This window comes from Montipora capricornis, chromosome 13 (assembly GCF_036669925.1).
Source record: "Montipora capricornis isolate CH-2021 chromosome 13, ASM3666992v2, whole genome shotgun sequence".
Lineage (NCBI taxonomy): Eukaryota > Metazoa > Cnidaria > Anthozoa > Scleractinia > Acroporidae > Montipora > Montipora capricornis.
This window is the reverse complement of record NC_090895.1, coordinates 6,448,698-6,468,697: the sequence shown is the minus strand read 5'-3', so window position 1 is coordinate 6,468,697 and position 20,000 is coordinate 6,448,698. Positions and strand designations below refer to the sequence as shown.

General features: G+C 39.2%; 1 protein-coding gene, 1 long non-coding RNA gene and 1 pseudogene across 4 annotated transcripts in view; all 3 read right to left on the bottom strand.

Annotated features, from left to right (window-relative positions):
- LOC138029425 (uncharacterized) overlaps positions 1-734 on the bottom strand; it is a 1,967-nt pseudogene extending 1,233 nt beyond the window's left edge.
- Positions 1-20,000, bottom strand: part of LOC138029740 (neural cell adhesion molecule 2-like) — a 99,269-nt gene that overhangs the window by 62,554 nt on the left and 16,715 nt on the right. For all 3 annotated transcript variants that reach the window (XM_068877514.1, XM_068877515.1, XM_068877516.1), the window contains exon 2: positions 17,817-18,179. In XM_068877514.1, the coding sequence (XP_068733615.1) occupies positions 17,817-18,179 (363 nt within the window). The remainder of the gene's footprint in view (positions 1-17,816; positions 18,180-20,000) is intronic.
- On the bottom strand, positions 10,398-10,820 carry LOC138029845 (uncharacterized). Its single transcript, XR_011127952.1, has 2 exons — positions 10,782-10,820; positions 10,398-10,502 (listed from the first exon to the last, which is right to left on the bottom strand). It is a non-coding gene; the product is annotated as an uncharacterized lncRNA (long non-coding RNA).

Sequence of the window (20,000 nt, the reverse complement as noted above, 5' to 3'; positions counted from 1 at the left end):
ATTTACTCACTTCCTTTTCATCAGCCACTTTTTTCCACTTATTCTTTGAATTGGCGAGAGAGTCCAATAAGTCAAGGGTTTGTTTATTTAACTCTACTGTGTAAGACTTTCGCTTGCTACTTCCACGCCGGTTCTTGGTGCCTTTCTTCTGCTTATCGAGTGTAATTCTCTCTTCTGGCTGACTATTTCCTTGCAAACATAAATCAATAAAGCTGTTGTTGGAAGTTGAAGCAGCTGAAGGTAAAGGTAAAGGTACACGTTATTTAACGTCGGAAGTTCCTTTACTCTCTAGAGAGTAATCTCCCAGGAAGCCGACGGTGCGCTCATTTTACCCCCCTCTCTCCATCAGTGCTCCGTTTTAAGGGTATTTAAAGCTACTTAGGCTACACTGAAAGGAAAGAAGTCGAAACAAGGATGTCAGATCCGGGGAACGAACTCAGGACCTTATGCACCAAGGCCGCGCACTAACCGACTGTGCAACCCTTGCTCTGAAGCTGAACTCCCACTTTGGCCAACAGAATGACCATTTTGCAAGTCAGCTTTAGCAGGATGATTAAACTTGATGTGCATTTCAAATGCTGTCTATGAAAGAATATCTGACTGCAAATTCCACACTTAAAGTCATAAGTTTGCTTCTGGACAGCTTTTGGTAAGGTTGCAGTTATATCATACAGCTTTCCATTCTTCAATTCCACTTCATTCTTAAAGCCACAGTCGAATAAAGTTCTATTCATTTTGCCTTTTTACTGTTAAAGTTTGAGACATCTTGCACATGTAAACCAATGTGAGGTGGCATGCCAATGTAGTTAGTGTGTCAGCGGTCATTTTGTGGAAAACAACAAGGAACCCCTTGCAAATCTGTCTGTCGATGTGGCCCGAACTTGGCTTGAACTTAAGCTACAGCAGCGTAGATCACGCATAATTCCTTCCATTTTTGTGACAAGTCGAAAGTTCTATTCTTATTTTGTTCATCAAACTATGGGAGAAGAGTAAGAAGTATTTATAAAGTCTAGTGTTCGTGGCTATCATGCTTATTTTGTGGATGCTTCTGTAACCATTGGAGAGGTGTTAGCTTGTGAAAGAGAAGACAACAATGCTCATGACAAACATGCCATTGCTGTTAAAAATGAGGCTCAACTATTAGTTCGACATGTCCCAAGGGAGCTCTTCAAGATTTTTAGTAGATTTTTGGCTGACTATGGGGATATTGAAGCTGAATGCATTGGTGTCTGGTACAACAGAGGAGAAGGGAAAGGACTTGAGATTCCAGTGGACTATAGACTGACAGGAAATTCAAACTACTTGGAGAAACTGGTAACAAGTCTAAAGAAAAGGGAACCAACTTGTCATCTTGATATTTCAAATATCAGAAAATGCCAGATCTAAACTTGCAACAAGAAATGACTTTGTGTCTTCTGTACTGGTTTATATAAAAATGAGCTGCAAGATGATACAGGCATGGAACACTTAAACCAAGACCAAGATTACATACAAATGACACATTCTTTTAATAATTGTTTTATAACAACAGTTCACATCTACAGTAACATACATTGTGCATTTATAGTTTCACTGTGCAATTTTTTGATCTCTAAAGACAACCTTTTTGGTAAAATATTATAAATAAAATAGTTTAACCCCACATATAAGAACCTGTTGGAGTTTTTTTGGCTAAACAGGTTCTTATATTTTGGGGTATTAAAGTCGCAAATTTCTGCCAGGAGGTTCTTAATTTTCTAGCTTCTTACACACGGGTTTTTACTGTACTTCAGCCAATCGAATTAGGTGTGAAGTGAGCTGATGCCCGCAACCTTCCCAACAACTTTTGACCATGATTGTCTTAAAACGGTCGAAGCGCAATAAATGCGATTTTATACGTGGTTTCATTCCTTTAACAAAAACTCAAAGAAGTGGCAAAATATTGGCATTTGATATGTTTCGTTCAAGTTATTGCTAAAATCAAGCTCAAATAACGTCTTCATATTTTCCTTTTGATAATCTCGCAAATAGTTACATGGGATGTTTACGAAATGAATAAGATTAATTCCCGGTGAGCTGTACCATATATCTATTCGCTGTTGTTAGATATGCAATATTTGCCATAAATACGCGATAGATTTTGCTAGGATAGGTCGTAAGTGGCTTTTCATATATTATTGAACCATGTGTGTAGCCTGGAGGATCAGGTTACAGTCATATGGTCAATGCTACACAGTTCTCCTCAACAGTACTCCATACATTCCGAGGAAAATGTCGCTATTTTGTTCGTCTTTGGGTTCAACTAAGCGCTTAGCAATGACCATTGTAATCCAAACTTTGTTTTTCATAGGATTGCAGAGTGTAAAGTTTGGTTTTAAACACTATTTACACAGTACTCCATCGAACAAATATAAATGAGAACTTATTACTCAATTAATCTTTTAAGTTCCCACAATAGGAGGGAGTACTGTTCAAAATGAAGGAATTTCTTTATTCCAAGGGACAAATTCACAATCACTTACTTTGCAGTATTAAATTCTATCCATAACCATTCAAGTTGTTTCGAAACGTACCGCACTGGCCTTAAAAATTCCCACATATGTGTGGAGTACTGTGTGAAACACCGTTTTGTAGTCATTTATTAACATACGGCAAGAAGACTAATTAACAAGATGTAACTTTTTACGCGGCATGACATACAAATGGAACATTTCTTGTTCGTTTTGATTATTAACGTTTTATACTTTGTTTCTTGTGATGCCAAACTCTAAGGAACTTCATATTCACGAAACGCCAAGAATTTAGAGCCTTACATATGTAACTTTAAAGTGTTATCGGGAAATCATACGCATGCAAGTGTTCATTATACGTCAATAGGTCGCCATTCACTCTCGCTACATCACCTGAAGGCCATCTAAAAATGCATTTACTTAATAAACCGGGACAAAAAAAGGTTAAACAACAAATTTTCAGTTCCAAACACATGGTTTACATGTCTTGGTGAGGTTTGAATTAGGCAAAAAAAAAAACCTTTGCTACCATTGTGGGAGTAACACAAAGAACAATACGATTAACAGGTCACTTGTCTTCTAAATATTTTGTATATTTTGCAGGAATTGTACCTCTAGATACCGAATTTACGCTGCAATACGTTTTTAAGTGGTAAACTTCATGAAACAGAACGGCAATTTTACGGACAAAGGACTTTCAATGCGCATTGTTGTACCGGTCCTAAGATACTGTTGTAACGCTATATTGTGTCACGGAAAACCATTCATCGAACTGAACACATAGGTGGCTTTAGCAAATTCCATGTTCTGAGAATGGTGCCCCAAAACAACGACAATAAAGATAATCCATGGAACCGTAATTAAGGAGAATAACAACTGCATGTCTTCCATAAATTTTGTGTTATACGCCAAAAACTGTTTACAGTTGTGTTAACGTAGTTTTTGGACTATGCAAGGAATTCATAGTTAAGGAATTTGCGGTAGCCTCGTACACACCCAACAGGAAGCTTAAATAGTAGATAAACCTCAACTTTAATTAAGCAGTTTAGTTTTTACCCGATATCTGAACTGGACATGTTTCATGTGATTCACTGCTTACCTGTTACACTGTTTATGGTTGTCCCGATCAAGGAAAATTAAGAAAACTCGCCATAAAAGTAAGTTTATGATCGCTGTTATAATATTACCAATCATTTCAGTTTTGTTAGTTTTATATGGATTTCATACGTTTTGGATATTGACGAATAGTGGCCACATGGTACAATGATTGTTAAAAGGTCTTATCAGTTATTCCCGCTTCGCTCGTTTCATTTCTTTTATTACCAATTGATTTAGTTAATTAGAATACATTGTACATTTTAATTTCAGATCGAATAAAAAACATTATCAGTCACACGATTGCGAGTGTTCTTCGGTAGTGGATCGTCTTAGTTCTCTTGCGCAACATCATTCGATTTCTTGGCTAACCAAGGTTGGTAACGAGTTCAAGACGATAAACAATGTCTGAAGCACGAGAAAACGCTATCAAACAGGCCAAGATAAAAACAGAAATTGTAAGGGCGCGCTAACCCATCAAGGAAAAGTTGTTTGTCATAAATTATCTGCAAATCGGCCAGCAGAAGAAATCAGAAAGGAAATGAAAAAAAATGAATTTCCATTTGAAGATCTAGTATCAAAACATGAGGAATTCTTACTGCTTCTCGAAGACGACGAGCAATTCGAGCACGAAGAAGCATGGATGGAAGAATGTCAGGAAATTTACCTAAAGCTTTCAACCGACACAGACGATTTTTTAAAGGAACAATTAGTCTTCGGTCAAAGCTCACACGAAAAGAGCATCGCAGGAACTTCTGTCACTGTCAGCGCACCGGAAAAACACAACGGAAAATGTTATCAGCCAAGAAGAAATTCACACTGAAAACACAATTAACCAGAAAGGAAAAACTGCAATTTCACCTTCCAGTTATCAGTCTTGTCAAGAACATGCACCCGAGATACAAAATTCTATCACCGATAATGAGCAAGTTACCGATAATGTGATATCTAATGACATTACGGAACTAAACACACCGCCTGTCAACATCAACGTAAATGGAGACAACACGCAATCAGCTTTCCAGATGGAAAAACCAAAAATGCCAAAGTTCTCAGGTGACGTCAGGGAATTCGCACTTTTCAAAGCGGATTTCAAAGATCTGGTGGAGGCACGATACAGTAAACGTGATTTGATTACCATTCTAAGAGAAAGGTTGAATGGAAAGCCTTTGGAATTAATAAGTGGAATTGGCCAGGACTACGATGCCGCATGGGAGCATCTGGAATCAATCTATGGAGACCCACGATTTGTTGCTGACATTATCACGCAAGATATCACCCGATTGAGGCCTTTGCATGACGCGGAAGACGCCCGTTTTTGTGACTTAGTGCACCTCGTGAGACGAAGTTTCAACACCCTTTTGGAAGTTGGGCGGCAAAATGACATGGACAATAATCACATGTTGGCGATTATTGCACAAAAAATATGTCCCAACGACCGCAAAGTTTGGTCACGTTTGTTAGAAACCACAAAATGTCACGCCACACTGGAAGCGTTAATGTGCTGGATGACATCTGAAATGAAATCTAGAATGAGAGCCACGGCACCGCTGAGAAGTTCTAAGCACCTAAATGTCAATCAGATATCAGCATTTGAGAAAAAAGGGACAGCAAACCACAACTGCTGGTTGCGTAAGGTGTCAACCCACTGGATGGACCAGTGTCAGAAATTTATGTCAATGTCCCCCAGCGACAGTCTCAAGGCCGTCAAGGAGAACCATAGTTGCTTCAGTTGTCTGAAATGAGCTGGTAGTGATCATAATAAAGTAAAAGTAAAAAAAAAAGTGGTGCATTTATATAGCGCCCTTATCACTAACGTCTCAAAGGTGCTTTACAATGATCAATTTACCCCCAGCGGACTGGAAGCATATACAGGCGCAAATAGCAGCCGCTTCTAAGCAGTCCATGCATGCTGGTACTCATTTTACCGACCTCGGAAGGATGGAAAGCTGAGTGAACTTTAGCGGGAAAGAAGGTCGCCAAATATTCCAGTCTCGGCAGAACTGGGAATGGAACCCGGGACCTTAGGGCTGGAAGGCAGAGATCTTACCACTGCGCCAACCCCTCCACCATAATGTCTCAGTGGAGAAATGTCCCTGGATAGTTAAATGTCGCTGATGACGTCTCTCGTGGCATACCGGCACAACAACTGATTGGCAGATGGAAGCAGGGACCAGAATTCTTACGACTGCCTGAGGAGGAGTGGCCTCAAGAAAACTCAACAGCTGACCTGAACGAAGTAGAAAAGGAATGCTGTAAAACTCAAGCCATTCTGCTCACCGGTTCCCTTGAAGTTATCGACTGTAAGAAGTTTTCAAACTGGAGAAAACTTGTCAGGACAAGCGCCTATGTATTTGGATTCATCAGGAATCTACGTACCCGATGTCAAGCAACGAAATTACCCGAAACCCCCGGACAGCAGATGCAATTGCGCCATGAACCATTGGCGCCGCAAGAACTGGAGAAAGCCGAGAGGTACTGGGTCAAAGAAAGCCAGAAAACCCTCCAAGACCGCCTGAAGAGGGGAGAGCTCCAACAGCTGAGCCCATTTACAAACGAAAACGGAATAATCAGAGTTGGTGGTCGAATAGATGAAGCCTTAGTTTCCTATGAAACCAAACACCCTGCTATGCTTCCCCGGGACCACTGGATATCTCTTCTGATAACTCGACACTTCCATCAAATCGAACACGCTGGCGTAGCAACCACAGTAGCGAAGATAAGGACAAAGTTTTGGATCATAAGAGCTCATGATTTGGCCAAGTCCGTAAAGTTCCGATGCGTGTGCTGCAGAAAAATTGAAGCAAGAACTGAAACACAACTTATGGTTGACCTGCCCAGAACTTGCCTGGAACCGTTCACGCCCCAATTTCATCATACAGCATGTGATTACTTTGGACCGTACAAAGTGAAGATAAGCCGAAAAACAACCACCAAGCATTATGGAGTAATCTTTACCTGAATGAACACGAGAGCTGTACACCTGGAGCTGGCAGTAGATTATTCTGCTGTTGAATTTATGCAGATGTTGCAGGTCATTTTGTTCCTTAGGTTAATTTGCAACCAAACTAGGTCATTTTGTTTCAACCTAGGTCATTTTATTTTAAGCTAGGTTGAAATTGATAGTAGGAAACATCAGCAAAAACCCATCAATTACTAGTAAGTACATGTAATATATTGGTTAGTAAATTGGTCCTAGAGGAAAGGGGATGAACTTAGTGCAGCTTAGATTTTCATGAGTATTTTATAAAACCCCAATGGTTGTTAAGTCTAGGCACTGATTTTAAATGGTTAGCATTAAGATTGAGGTTAGGCATGCAATGCATGATAACCGATTGTACTTTTCTTTCTCAGAGCTTTTTAGGACACTGTTCATTGTTGAATCTCCTTAGGATGGCAGAGGGCAACAATATTGAATTATTGTCCAAGGAATAGAAGAACTTAAACACATACATGATGTATTGTTGATTTTTAATTTGCTTAGTTATTTCCTCTATCTTTTGCTTACTTTGAATTCTTATTAATCAAAGGCAAGTAAAAACAAAACTTTGAAAAGTCAGGAAAAAGGGTTTAATAATCTACTGATTAGAAGCCATTTTGTAGGCTCTTGTAAGTGTTATATCTTTTGAATTATGAAATAAATATTTGTTACTTTTTTCCAATTTTGCTGAGTCTGCTTGTAGTGATAATTCCAAATGTTGTGATTATTTTGGGACAGTCCCCTTCAAGTTCTCCAATTTGAGCAAGTAGCACATTTGGATGACGGGGCGTTTCCTTTTCCATTTTATTAATTTTCAGCGCCACATAATCCTGAAGTTCGAACTTCTTCTTTTTCTTCTTCCCTTTCTGGTGCATGATAAATGCAAAAGACAGACTGCTGGCTGCCTGCAAATAGCGCTGACAAGCAGTATTTAAGTTCAACACCCATTTCAAACAGTGCTGATAAACAGTATTTAAGTCTCAAGACTCATTTTTGAGCAGTTAGCTTTCAATAACTGTGATTCAGGGTTAGTCTGTAGTTCGCGGTCTGCATTTGGCAAGTGTCAGACACCGCTCTCCTTTAATGTCAAGCTCATCCTGCCACTTTTTCAAATTATTCACCATTTTCCTGCTCTGCATGTGATCGGTTTGTTATATCATGACTAGAAATGATGCCTTGTTCCTGGATAAATTTAGCCTATGGACCCTTTAACTTCTTCACAAAGTTCTATCTTCGGCCTTTTAACTGTGTATGACTGTGTAAGTCTCACTTTATGTCATTTACCCATGTGTGAAATGGTAGTTGTTGTGAAGGCTTGGAAATAGCTTAAACTCATTGGTAGAACGTCTAGACGCTTTCAGTTGCTGATTCGATGGCTTAGCAGTTGATACAGAGGAGACGTAATCTCAGATGTTCTATGGTGCGAGGGTTCGAATCCTTGGTGCGGCATGGAATGTTGTGAAAGTTCAAGGTAAGAGGCACAGTCTGTTGGTAGTAAGCAAGGACTGTAAGGGGGAAGGAGAGGGAGAGTCGGTAAGTGGACGAAGAAAGGAAAGGTGGAGAAAGGTGCTTTCTTTTTTATTCCCCCTAAAAATCCAGGCCCCATTTTTTTTAATTACATCCCCCAAAAAAAGGGAAACCCTTTTTTAGACAGTTCATAATAACCTAGGTTGAAACAAAATGACCTAGGTTGAAACAAAATAACCTAGTTCAAAATATTTTGACCTAGCTTGAAATCATTTTGACCTAAAGTACATTTCAAACTACAACACAGACGCTGAGACGATTCTTCGCCATCAGAGGACAACCTGCGCTGATGATGAGTGACAACGGTTCTCAACTTGTGGGCGCAAAGCGCGAACTCAGAGAGATGATCCAGGGGTGGAATCACAAAGAGCTAAAATAATTCAGCGCCGAGAAAGGAATAGTTAAAGGTGCCAAGAAAGCCCTAAAGAATGCAATTGGTGAACAAATCCTGACGCCATTTGAACTATACACCTGTTTATTGTAAGTCGCTAACCTGATGAATCAACGCCCCATTGGTAGAGTTCCTAACGACCCCGATGACGGCTCTTATCTGTGTCCAAATGACATGCTCCTTGGACGAGCTACCTCAATGGTACCACAAGGACCGTTCAGAGAGACCAGGAACCCACAGCATAGAGTCGAATTCGTACAGAAGATAGTAGACACCTTCTGGAGACGTTGGACCCGAGATGTGTTCTCGTCGTTGGTCCCTAGAAAGAAGTGGAACGCTAGAAAGCGCACTGTGAGCGTGGATGACATAGTCATCATGGAAGATTCTAACTCTGTTCGTGGAAACTGGACCATCGAAGAATCATTAATGTTTATTTATCCAGGAAGGGATGGCAGAGTTCGAAATGTAAAAATCAAGACGTCAACCTCGGAGTATAAAAGACCTATCACAAAGATTGTGATCATATACCCCACAGAAGAATACGAGGACTGATGTAGTTTAGGATGAGGACACTGCCCTCATCGGGGCGGAGAATGTTACGTAGTTTTTGGACTATGCAAGGAATTCATAGTTAAGGAATACGCAGTAGCCTCGTACACACCCAACAGGAAGCTTAAATAGTAGATAAACCTCAACTTTAATTAAGCAGTTTAGTTTTTACCCGATATCTGAATTGGATATGTTTCATGTGATTTACTGCTTACCTGTTACACTGTTTATGGTTATCCCAATCAAGGCAAATTAAGAAAACTCGCCATAGAAGTAAATTTATGATCGCTGTTATAATATTACCAATCATTTCAGTTTTGTTAGTTTTATATGGATTTCATAAGTTTTGGATATTGACGAATAGTGGCCGCATGGTACAATGATTGTGAAAAGTTTTTATCAGTTATTCCCGCTTCGCTCGTTTCATTTCTTTTATTATCAATTGATTTAGTTAATTAGAATACATTGTACATTTTAATTTCAGATCGAATAAAAAACATTATCAGTTATACGATTGCGAGTGTTCTTCGGTAGTGGATCGTCTTAGTTCTCTTGCGTAACAAGTTGTTTTCAGACAATCATGGACAAAAGTGTTGGGAAGGTAACTTCATTTTACAGATACCCCCTTCCCCCTTTTCAATGTTGGATTTTCCAGGGGAAAAAAATGGTGATTTTTCTCACCTGAAGAACTCCAACATTGAATATGGGGGAGGGGGGCCACAAGAGCATGGTATTTCCCAAATACGTCAGCCAATAGATAGAAAAATCGAATTAGGTGTGAAGTGAGCTGATGCCCGCAACCTTCCCAACAACTTTTCCAACAACTTTTGACCATGATTGTAAATTAAGTGGTCCAAGACATTTATTCGCTACTGAGATGGATGAAGATTTTAATTTGCTATTTAGTTTTATCGGAAATATTTAAACGACATAAAACATAGAGTCACAAGGGTTTTTCCCTTTCCGATTGTTAAAAGGGGATATACAAAACTGTCGACTAGGCGGATTCGTTGTAAGTACAGAAAATGCTCGAAGCACCGTGTGAGTTTGGCTAAGAAAAACCTAGGAGCGCAGTGGCCAGAGGTGAAACGATCCATAGATCTTTCACCCACATGCACGACCGTCGTACGCGCTTGTTCAAATAACATTTTATCCCAACGACGCTGGTTACATTAACGTTAAAAGAAATAACTTACTGTTACCTTCAAATGGACTTACGTATAGTTGATGGTCACCAGAATCGCTGTCTTCAGCATGCTTTCTTTTGCAAGAAGAGCCGTTTTCTTCCTGTAAAGGAAAGAACAAAACAAGCTTTGGCTTAAAGAACTCAATATTTATTATTATTATTTATTATTATTATTACATACCTCTTCTCTGTTCTTCTCTGATATGGATGTACCTTCAAAGTCTGAAATGACCTCTTCCGTTTCACTTGGATTGTGATCAGGGCTTTCCTCAACAGAAACTGTGGCTTGAAAAAATAAAGGTTGTTACAATATGTTGACAAGAAAGAAAAAGAAGTAACCAGTGGAAGAAAGCAAGGAAACTCCCCCCTCCCCTCTTCCCTCCTTTTTTTTTAGTTAAGCTACCATGGCAACAGGAACACTTTGTACGATGAAGGCAGTAGACGAAAGGTAAGGTAGAAAATCTAGATCTTTCTGTCTGTAGGTTAAGTCACCATCTCCGCCGCTCTATAACTGAAAGAAATGAAGGCAAGAAGGGAAAGTGTTAAATTAAACGAACCACTAACCTTTACCATTTCTCTTGCCAGTACTGGAGATACTATCGTCTGATAGCACTTGAACGCCTGAAAGAAAGATGATTCCATTTTTATATTGCGGTAAAATACCGCTTCCTCCAACCTACGTGGGAAACAAAAATTGCTTCTAGAAGTGCGTAGGTTCGAGAAATCCGGGTTAAAATTGCAGAGAAGTAAGATCCAACGGAAAAGATATTTGGTTCAAGAAATGTGGAATTCTAAGAAAACGAGAGTTTGGGAAATTGAGTCTCTGTTATATTCACTTAAAGTAACTGTCATCGAACGAGTACAAACATAGTGCTCACTTGTATTCCAGCGGGTTAATAAACACCAAGTGCTGTTACCTTGACTTTCGGTAGAGGCATCCTGTGGAGTCGCTAACTTGAGTCTTTGGGGTGGACAGACAGCGTTGTCAACGTTGTCAAAGCCTGAAGCCATCATGGCCACCCTCTTTAAGGGTCGTGAATGTGTTTTTGTGCAAGGGGATTGACTACAAGAGAAAAAAGAAAGTAATAATAATGATCGTTTCAAGAAATAGGGATAAAATTCGGAAACAAAAGCTGACAGAAAGAGTCGTTGCTCGAGAAGCATGTGCGAGAGTAATTTTCAATTCCCTCGTTACCCTTATGAAAGCTGACAGAACAATATACGCTCTTTACCATTACAAAATTTTCGCACTGAAACTTGTTGGTTACTCACAATCGTTTCCGCGTGGCTTCGGTAGCGGCACCTAACGCAAAAGCCTGTTGTTCTGAGAAATTTGATGTGGTACATTAGGCCATTTCTTGCTATTAATAATAATAATAATAACAATAATAATAATAATAACAATAATGATAATAATAATAATAATAATAATAATGATAATAATAGTAATGATGATGATGACAGTGACAATGATACTAATCATCGGGAGATACCGATACTCCCTTGTAACTTTTTAATTTCCGTAGGTGTCTAAATTCTCTGGCTCACCGATAGAGTTCTAATAGTAGCAATAACAGAAATAACAATAACAATAATATCAATTATTATGATAATGTTAACTTGTTTATCTGATTAATTTTTTCTTTCATAAGAATATGATCAGGGTGTTACTTACTGCATGCAAGGTGTAACGACTGCCAGTGACTGGCCCGTGGCAGGCTCAACACCTCAGTTGAACAATCGTTTCCACAACCAGCAGCAGAGTGACATCCAGACTTCCGGGGACTTTTCTCTTTCTACAATCTCCAGACCAGAACCTGTTCCAGGCCTCACATTAACAGGATGGGTGTCAATCAAGAATGGTCTGCCGTTAAAACATCCAACTGTCAAAACCCAGGGCTCACTTGTGAAGATAGCAGCAAAGTTGCCACATCCAAGTTCACAGAGCTTGGAATGTAACTTTTGTCTTCCGTCGACAGAAAACACACCATCTGAAAAGGGCAATTCTTCCGAGAAGTCCTAAGTAGACTGCATGATCTTTTTTGCCAGAAGAAGCTCATATGCCTCAACGGGATCGTACATTTTACTGATGTCGCAATATTTATTTATTTTCTCAGGTAAAGAGCCATATTGTTTCTTTGGCAGCATCAGCTATGTCAGCAAAAACTTCGCCATCGGTTCCTATTTCCGTCAGGATTCTGTCCACTATCTTAACCGCTAGAAAAGCGCATGCGTTGGGGCCATCGTTGCTGGGGACAGATTCCGGTTGAACGGGCTCCTCACAACCACTTTCTTCCAGACGGGCAGCAAAATTCTGATCGAACTGTTGAACGGCAGTGGACTGGCTAACTTTCCAAGGAATGACCTCGTCTCCATTTTCCTCTCTTCTCATGATGTCCACTTCCTTGTCTAGGGACAATCTACCCTGCTGGATGAAATCAACACACCCTCTACAAACCTCCTCTAAAGCACACCACATGGTGCCACGCTTAACTTGATAGGTTACATCTGGAGTAGGTGTTTTCCCACGCGAAGAAGAGAACGGATGAAGGTTTTGAGTTCCTCCTGAGATTTAACACCCCCTGCCTCTCGAATCTCAACTAAATAAGGACATTTTAGGCTGGGGTTTAGCATTGAAAACAAAACCATCCCCAGCGCCCAAATATCCGCAAGCATTAAATCCGAAATAGATGCACCAGATAAACAAAGCTCCTCGACAAGAACTTCTGGAGCCAGGAAAACCACAGTTCCATCTAAGTTAGAGGTTTTTGACGCAAGAACGCTTTGCGTTTGAGTGAATAGGGAGCAACTCTCTCCAAAGTCAGTCAGCTTACATGCAATCGGCCTGGATTCATACTGCTGAGCAATTTCCTCTTGGTCAGACAACGCCCTGCAGTGCCTATTATTTACTAAAACGTTAGCCGGTTTTACATCTCAATGGGCTATTCCTTTGGAGTGGAGATAGGCTAGACCCTGTATAATTTCGACGGTCGCATGATTGACCAGGTCATGGAAGCCTTGGCACTTGTATAAACCAGAAAGCGAGGTGACACACAAATCTTCACCAAACGGCTTAAAATCAAAATAACAATATTCCAGCATAATCGCGAGGGGATTTTGGCACACACCTTTCATTTTCACTATAATTATTGGGATGATTCAGTCAGTTGAGAAGAGCTACTTCTTTGTAGAAAAGTTTCTTCTCCTCTTGGTCCAGAGCCGGCAACACTTTCTTCACAACCACAGTTTCAATAACCTTTCCTGGAGCTTTGTAATCCATGGTGTAAACACCTCCAAAAGAACCTTGTCCAAGCCACTCTTTTACTGCCAGTGCATTACAATCAAAGTGCAGTATGTTAACAATACTATTCTCATCAGATTTTTGTTTTCTCAACAGCTGTGGCAGCTTGAAATGTCGAAAAACCAACATGATCTACCAGGACCAACATGCAAGTGCTATGTAATTTCCTGGTCAAAATTAAATTCTGGCGGGAGATTAGCCTGGCGATGATGACCTTTGCATACATTTGCTAAGTTGGAGACCCTTGCGTTACATTTTCTAACGGGTCAGGCGATCACCTGGGGCCGAGGAGCAATCAGCCTCAGAAGCTAACTTATTTCTCAGTGGAACTTACATTTGCACCTTTCTCCTTTTAAATAGTTCAATATGCATTTCAAGAATGGAATATCGGAGTATGTACTTTCCACCGGAAGTGGACTTTTTGCATTCTTGGGCAAATTTTCAGGCAGATCGTCTCTATAAGAGTAATGACACTTATCAATACAAATGTGGTGGCGTCAACGCATATAAAAAGGGAAGAGGTCTTGCTTCCGGTTGCTGTCCGTCACTCAAAAACACCTGAGCTTAATTTAAACTTTAACGAAAACGTCACGCATTCCGTGCAAGGCGAAACGGCTTTTTTGGGGGGAATTTTCTGTTTAGAATATCCGAGTAGACGAAGCGAGAAAGTAAATGTTTATTTTGCAAACTACAGATTCTCATTTCGCAAAATACAGATTTTCATTTCGTTTCATTCCATTTTGTTTCGTTCCATTTCGTTTCGCTCCATTTTGTTTCGCAAACTACAGTAAGCCCTGTTTATTAGACCGTGTGCCATCTTTGAAACGCCTGGCATACATGAGTAGCATTGGTGAAGACCAGTTTTGCCCCTGACACCAGCATCAAGTTACTTGGATTTTTGGGTGCCGTTTCATGACTAGGGAGTGCCTATCCAAAAACTGGCCTGGTAGTTGTTGAGGAAAAAAATGTTGTGTAAACAAAAAACGTGCGTACTGAAATTCTGGGCATGGGGGCCAAAGCTAGGGGTGCTGTGCCTTAAATCTTTCAAGTGTAAACCAGCTTTAAAGTCCCTTGTAACTCTAATTGACTGTCACGTATTAGCCGCGTTGAGATAAGGACCTTTACCTTTACCTACTAGTAGGCTTGGTATGTGTCTTCAGGGTTAGCCCATGCCCTACAGCAGTGCGAGGAAGCTGCATAAGAGGGAACTCCAGCAAGAAGAATTAAACACTGGTCACTTTGGCATTCACAGCTTACGCTCTGGGGGGCCTTACGCATGGTGTTGCTAATTACAGCCAATACCCAACTTTTAGCTGTTATTTCTTTGTTGCAAAGTAATTATCTGGAATAACACCAATAACAAAGGTTTCTCTGTTATGTCTGCTGTTGTCACGTGCTAGGCAACCAAATTTTGTTCAATGAAGCAGAACGAATTAATTGTTTTGTTTGTATGCTTTTCATGGCCTTTCAATTTTCAAAACTGGAATTTAATCCTGTATTTTGGTAAGGTAAAGTCTGCTACGACCCCAGAAGGCCCATCAGGCCGGCGCTTATCTCCGGTTACCATAGCATGAAGCAACTAAGGAGTATTTCTACTCCACCCTGGATGGCATGCCAGTCCATCGCAGGGTTACCCCCGCCATTAAATTCGCCGGTACCCATTTATACACCTGGGTGGAGAAAGGCATCGTGAGAGTAAAGTGTCTTGCCCGAGAACACAACACTATGTTTGCGGCCAGGACCCGAACGCAGACCACTCAATCCAGAGTCGATCGCACTAACCATTGAGGCCACCGCGCCTCCCACAACGTGCAGTTTAGGTTATGTATGTTAGAGGAACGAACTAACAACAATTGAACTAAATCAACCAAACCATAGATCAAACCATTTCAACACTAAGCGGAACAATAAATTTATTTTTGGCGTAGTGGTTAAAAGTTTAGTCAAAAAACCACTAGAAACAGCTTTCAAATTAATTGTTTCCAGACTCTGAATTTTTTGTTAATTACACAAATTTCCTGTTTTCTCTGTTTCATAAACAAGTTTGACAGTCAAATTTGTTTATTACACAAAAAGGACAGTATTTTTTGTCTATTAAACAAAAAATGTGTCCCTTTTTTGTAATAGACAGGTCTTTTAATATTTTTCATTTATTAAACAAAAGTGACGCGCTTTTTGTTTAATGAACGAAGTTACACACCGCGACTATAATTTTTTTTTCTGCGGGCCACCATTACAGAAAAAAAATATTGCGATCGAAAACAAAGCGACTGATGCATGATTTCACAAAAATGTTTTCTTGTGGAACTTTTGCCTGCTTGGTCCTTCTACTGGGCAAGTTTTAACCATGGCTTGCCATTGTTAGAAGAAGGAATTTTAAAGAGTTTGCTCGAGGGCAACGATGTGTACAGTAAGACGCGAGTGCATGTACACCTTTTTATCGATCTTAAACGTATCACCTATCACTTGCAGAAAACTCTCACTCGCATAAAATCTAAGGGAAATTGGAACTAATTGGTGGAGCAGATGTAATGCGTGATTTCGTCTAATGTTACGACTTCTATCATGCGCAACAAGGTGGTTATAGGAACAAAATTGACTCTTCTCCAAAGTGGTAACATGACTTCCACCTCTAAATCTCCTTTCTCGTCGCCTTCCGCGTGAATTGCAAAACATCAAGTCTGAAATTTTTTGTGTGACTTTTAATCCAAGGTTAGTGATTTAACACTGCTTCCACAGTGGGTTAAACTAACCCCTCTTTTTAATCCAAGGTTAGCATCATGAACTTACCTTCGAACAAAAGAGCTAACCTCTGGTTAAAACTTAACCTGAGGTTAAGCTGATTCAACTCGGGGTTAACATTTGACCCCCCTTTGAACAACAGGGCCCAGTTTATTAAAGCTCACTGTCAATAATAATTAGAAGTGCATGCCTTTTAAATGAATTTTCAAGTGTGGAACTTCATACAGTGTAAAGTGTAGAAGGAAAAATATTAATACACAATGTATTGTTTCTTCAACAATACAATCATGATGGAATGGTCTTCCTTCTGGAAATACATACATCATTTTGAAATATCTGCATTTCCTATCCTGTACATTCATGTAACTATCCCTAAATTATCATCTGTTTACAATAAACAGGTTGCTCATCACCAGAGTGTTCTTTCTGATGACCCTGATGAAGAGACAAAACATTCCTTTGACTGCTCATGCAAACTTAGCCACCATGCAAAAAAAAACTTATTAGGCAATACATGTAGATGTGTAGACATATTTTTCACTTCTGATTATTTGTGAAAAATTTTTCATGAATAATTAGAAGTGAAAAAGGTGTCAACACATGTCCACTCACAATCAAAAATTACTGATTTCATTAATGTGAGTAGAATAGTTAGATGCATGATTTGCAGTCTGAAAAACTGGCTTCCCTATTTGATTCTTGTCCCTATGCCATGAATACTACTTTAGTTTTCTTGAGGGCTCTCGGGGCTGTGATAATTATACGCCAGCTTCTAAAGGTACAATGTGTCTGCTTTTGAAGCAGTGCCTGGTATAAAAATGATATTAAATGCCAGTTTGCTCTCAAATGCAGATGTGGCTTTCCATCAAGTCCAGAACTGTACATCATGATTTTCTTTTCTCCTTTTCTTTTGTAAACGTCTAGTTCCTCTGATCCAATTTATTCATACACATAATTTTAAATTAATGCTGCTAATTATAAGTATACAGGATATTTCTCTTCTTGCTGGTTGGGATTGGCTGCTGTTTTAAAACAACCCTTCACTTGTTTCCACCTCAGCTTCAGTTTCAGAAACATAAGTTTCACTCCTGTCAACCAAAGATGTGACAGACATCTGCCTTAAATTCTATAGGTTTGTGAAGTTGATGGTACTGCCACATAGGGTTCTCCAGAGGAAGCCTTGGTTTTATTCCAGCGTACACTTCATTCAGTTTGTGTTATCACACAAGATTTCAGTTAAACACTGCCCTTGATTTTTCCTGTCACTATAACCTACCAACACTTTGCAACTTAGAACAAGGCTAAATAAAGAAAAAAAAATCATGTTACATTAAATTTTATTTCATATGCTGTATGTAATAATTAAATGTAATTTCCGGATGTGATAGATATATATGTAATAATGATTACAGCGTATGAAATAACATTTAATGTAACATGATTTTTTTCTTTATTTCTAAAGCCTTGTTTTAAGTTGCAAACTGTCAAGGAAATTTTAAGGTTGTTGCAGTGTGAAAATATCAGTCCTAAATAATTTTTAGCATTACCATACTCACCATCGACAAATAACTCAACATGATCATATTTTGTGTCAGAAGGTGGTGATGGCCTTATCTCACAACAATAATATCCTGCATCATCTGCTTTAAGGTCATGAATAGTAAAAATAACCAACTCATAGCCAAGGTTTCCAGATACTCGCCCTGCATATGCCTCTGGGATTGTAATTGTCAATGGCCCAGTGTTCTTCAGTGAGACTAGAATTTGACTCGTATCAAGCACAGATGGATTATCTGCTCGTGAGAGACCCCACCGAATTCGATCAACATTCCCAGTGAAACTCCAGTTGAACTGCAGAGAAGAGCCAACAAGTCCTCTTACTGCCTTTCCCTTATACGGGGAATTGAACTCCATCCCATCTGTAAGAGAAATAAATGGAAATCCCTAAATTGGGCTACATTAAAATAAAACAATGTCTCTACAAGTTTTATAAGTTAGTTTTATTAGTCATGAATGATAATTTTCTTCAAGGGAGTTTACATTTAAGGACTTTTTAAGACGCTAGTTACCATATAAAGTTCTATCGAAATTTTACAAGATCATGGACAGCAGTATTAATATTAACCCATGGACCCCTGAGAGTGACACTTAATAGATTTGACCCTGTCTAACGCCAGACAATTTTACTTGTCACTTCTGGGGCGCAGCGGTGGCTCAGTTGGTTGAGCACCGGACTGTCATGTGGGAGGTCGCGAGTTCAACTCCGGCCGGACTAACACTCAGGGTCTTTAAATAACTGAACAGAGGAGAAAGTGCTGCCTTTGTAATTACATCTGCAAATAGTTAGACTTTCAAGTCTTCTCAGATAAGGACGATAAGCTGGAGGTCCCGTCTCACAACCCTTCAATGTAAATAATCCTGTGGGACATAAAAGAACCCACACACTTGTCGCTAAGAGTAGGGCACGTAGTTCCTGGTGTTGTGGTCTGTCTTCTGTTGTGTATCATGGTTGGGAGGATAAAAAAGGGGCCACAGTAATTGGCGCAAGCTGTTGTGGCGCTCTGCCAGCTTGACTGGCAAAGTTAATAAAATAAAATGAATCTTTTTTTGAAAATTAATTAATTAATTTATTTATTTATTGACATCAAATACAATAGTTTTACACAAAACTAAAAAAAAAAAAACAAACAAACACACAAACACTAATAACATAAATAAGTACAAAAGCTTAAGGTACAGCACTAATTATGGTAACATGATGAGCTTAAACGAAGTGAAAGAAAAACTCTCCTTTCTCTGCTCTACGACAGGTCTTCAATTTGGAATTCTTCCCATTGTATATTTTTGTTAATTTTTTGACGATAAAGTAAAACTTTGCAAATAACAAACAGTTATTTAACTTTTTTTGTGCATTATCAGAATGAGATTTTTTTTGTCATATACATTCCAAACAAAAATTCTTCAGTGGACAATGGAAAAGAGGAGGCATGGACATCATTAAACCATAATAAAACTTGATTGAAGAAGAATTTGAACGTTGAGCAATGGATAAAAGTATGATCCACAGAGTCACCCTCATCACAGTATAGTAGTTGGCATTACTTTCAATACCAAAATTATAAAGCTCCTTCTCTGTCACAATAATGCAATGCAAAAACTTAAAATAAAATTTCTTTTAGTTTATTTTCCCTACATATTGTCTTTAATTTACTGAAATAGTAGGGCCAATTTAAAGTCTGAGAATTAGTTTCTTCTTCCCATTTCCTTGCACCAGAGGGTTTAATAGTCAGTTTATTTAAGAAAAGCCAATAAAAGTTTTTACTATTAATTTTAAGTAGGTCTATGGAAATATTCGGAGCAATACAAAAACCATAATTATTTTTAAATTTATTTTGGTCAACTAGCATGACGAACATGGCGGACGTGTTTTGTGGGCTTGGATGAAAGTTGACTTTTTATCTATTCCTGGCAATTATTCTTGCGAGTTTGTTCTTCATAAGGAGGGATGACAATCATTCTGGTTCTGTGTCTTCGAGTGTCATTTGACTCACTTTGTGTCTCGATTCATCTTTGGGCCAAGCGCTCGAGTTACAAGACTAATAGTACGTCTTGTTGTAATACTCAATTTCTTCATCTCTGTGGGGATGTATTACAGAACCCTGGGCCTGCGACTTTGAAGTGCTTCAAATGCAGTAAAACCATTAGAAAGAACCAAGGAAGAGCGACTTGCGTCAGATGCA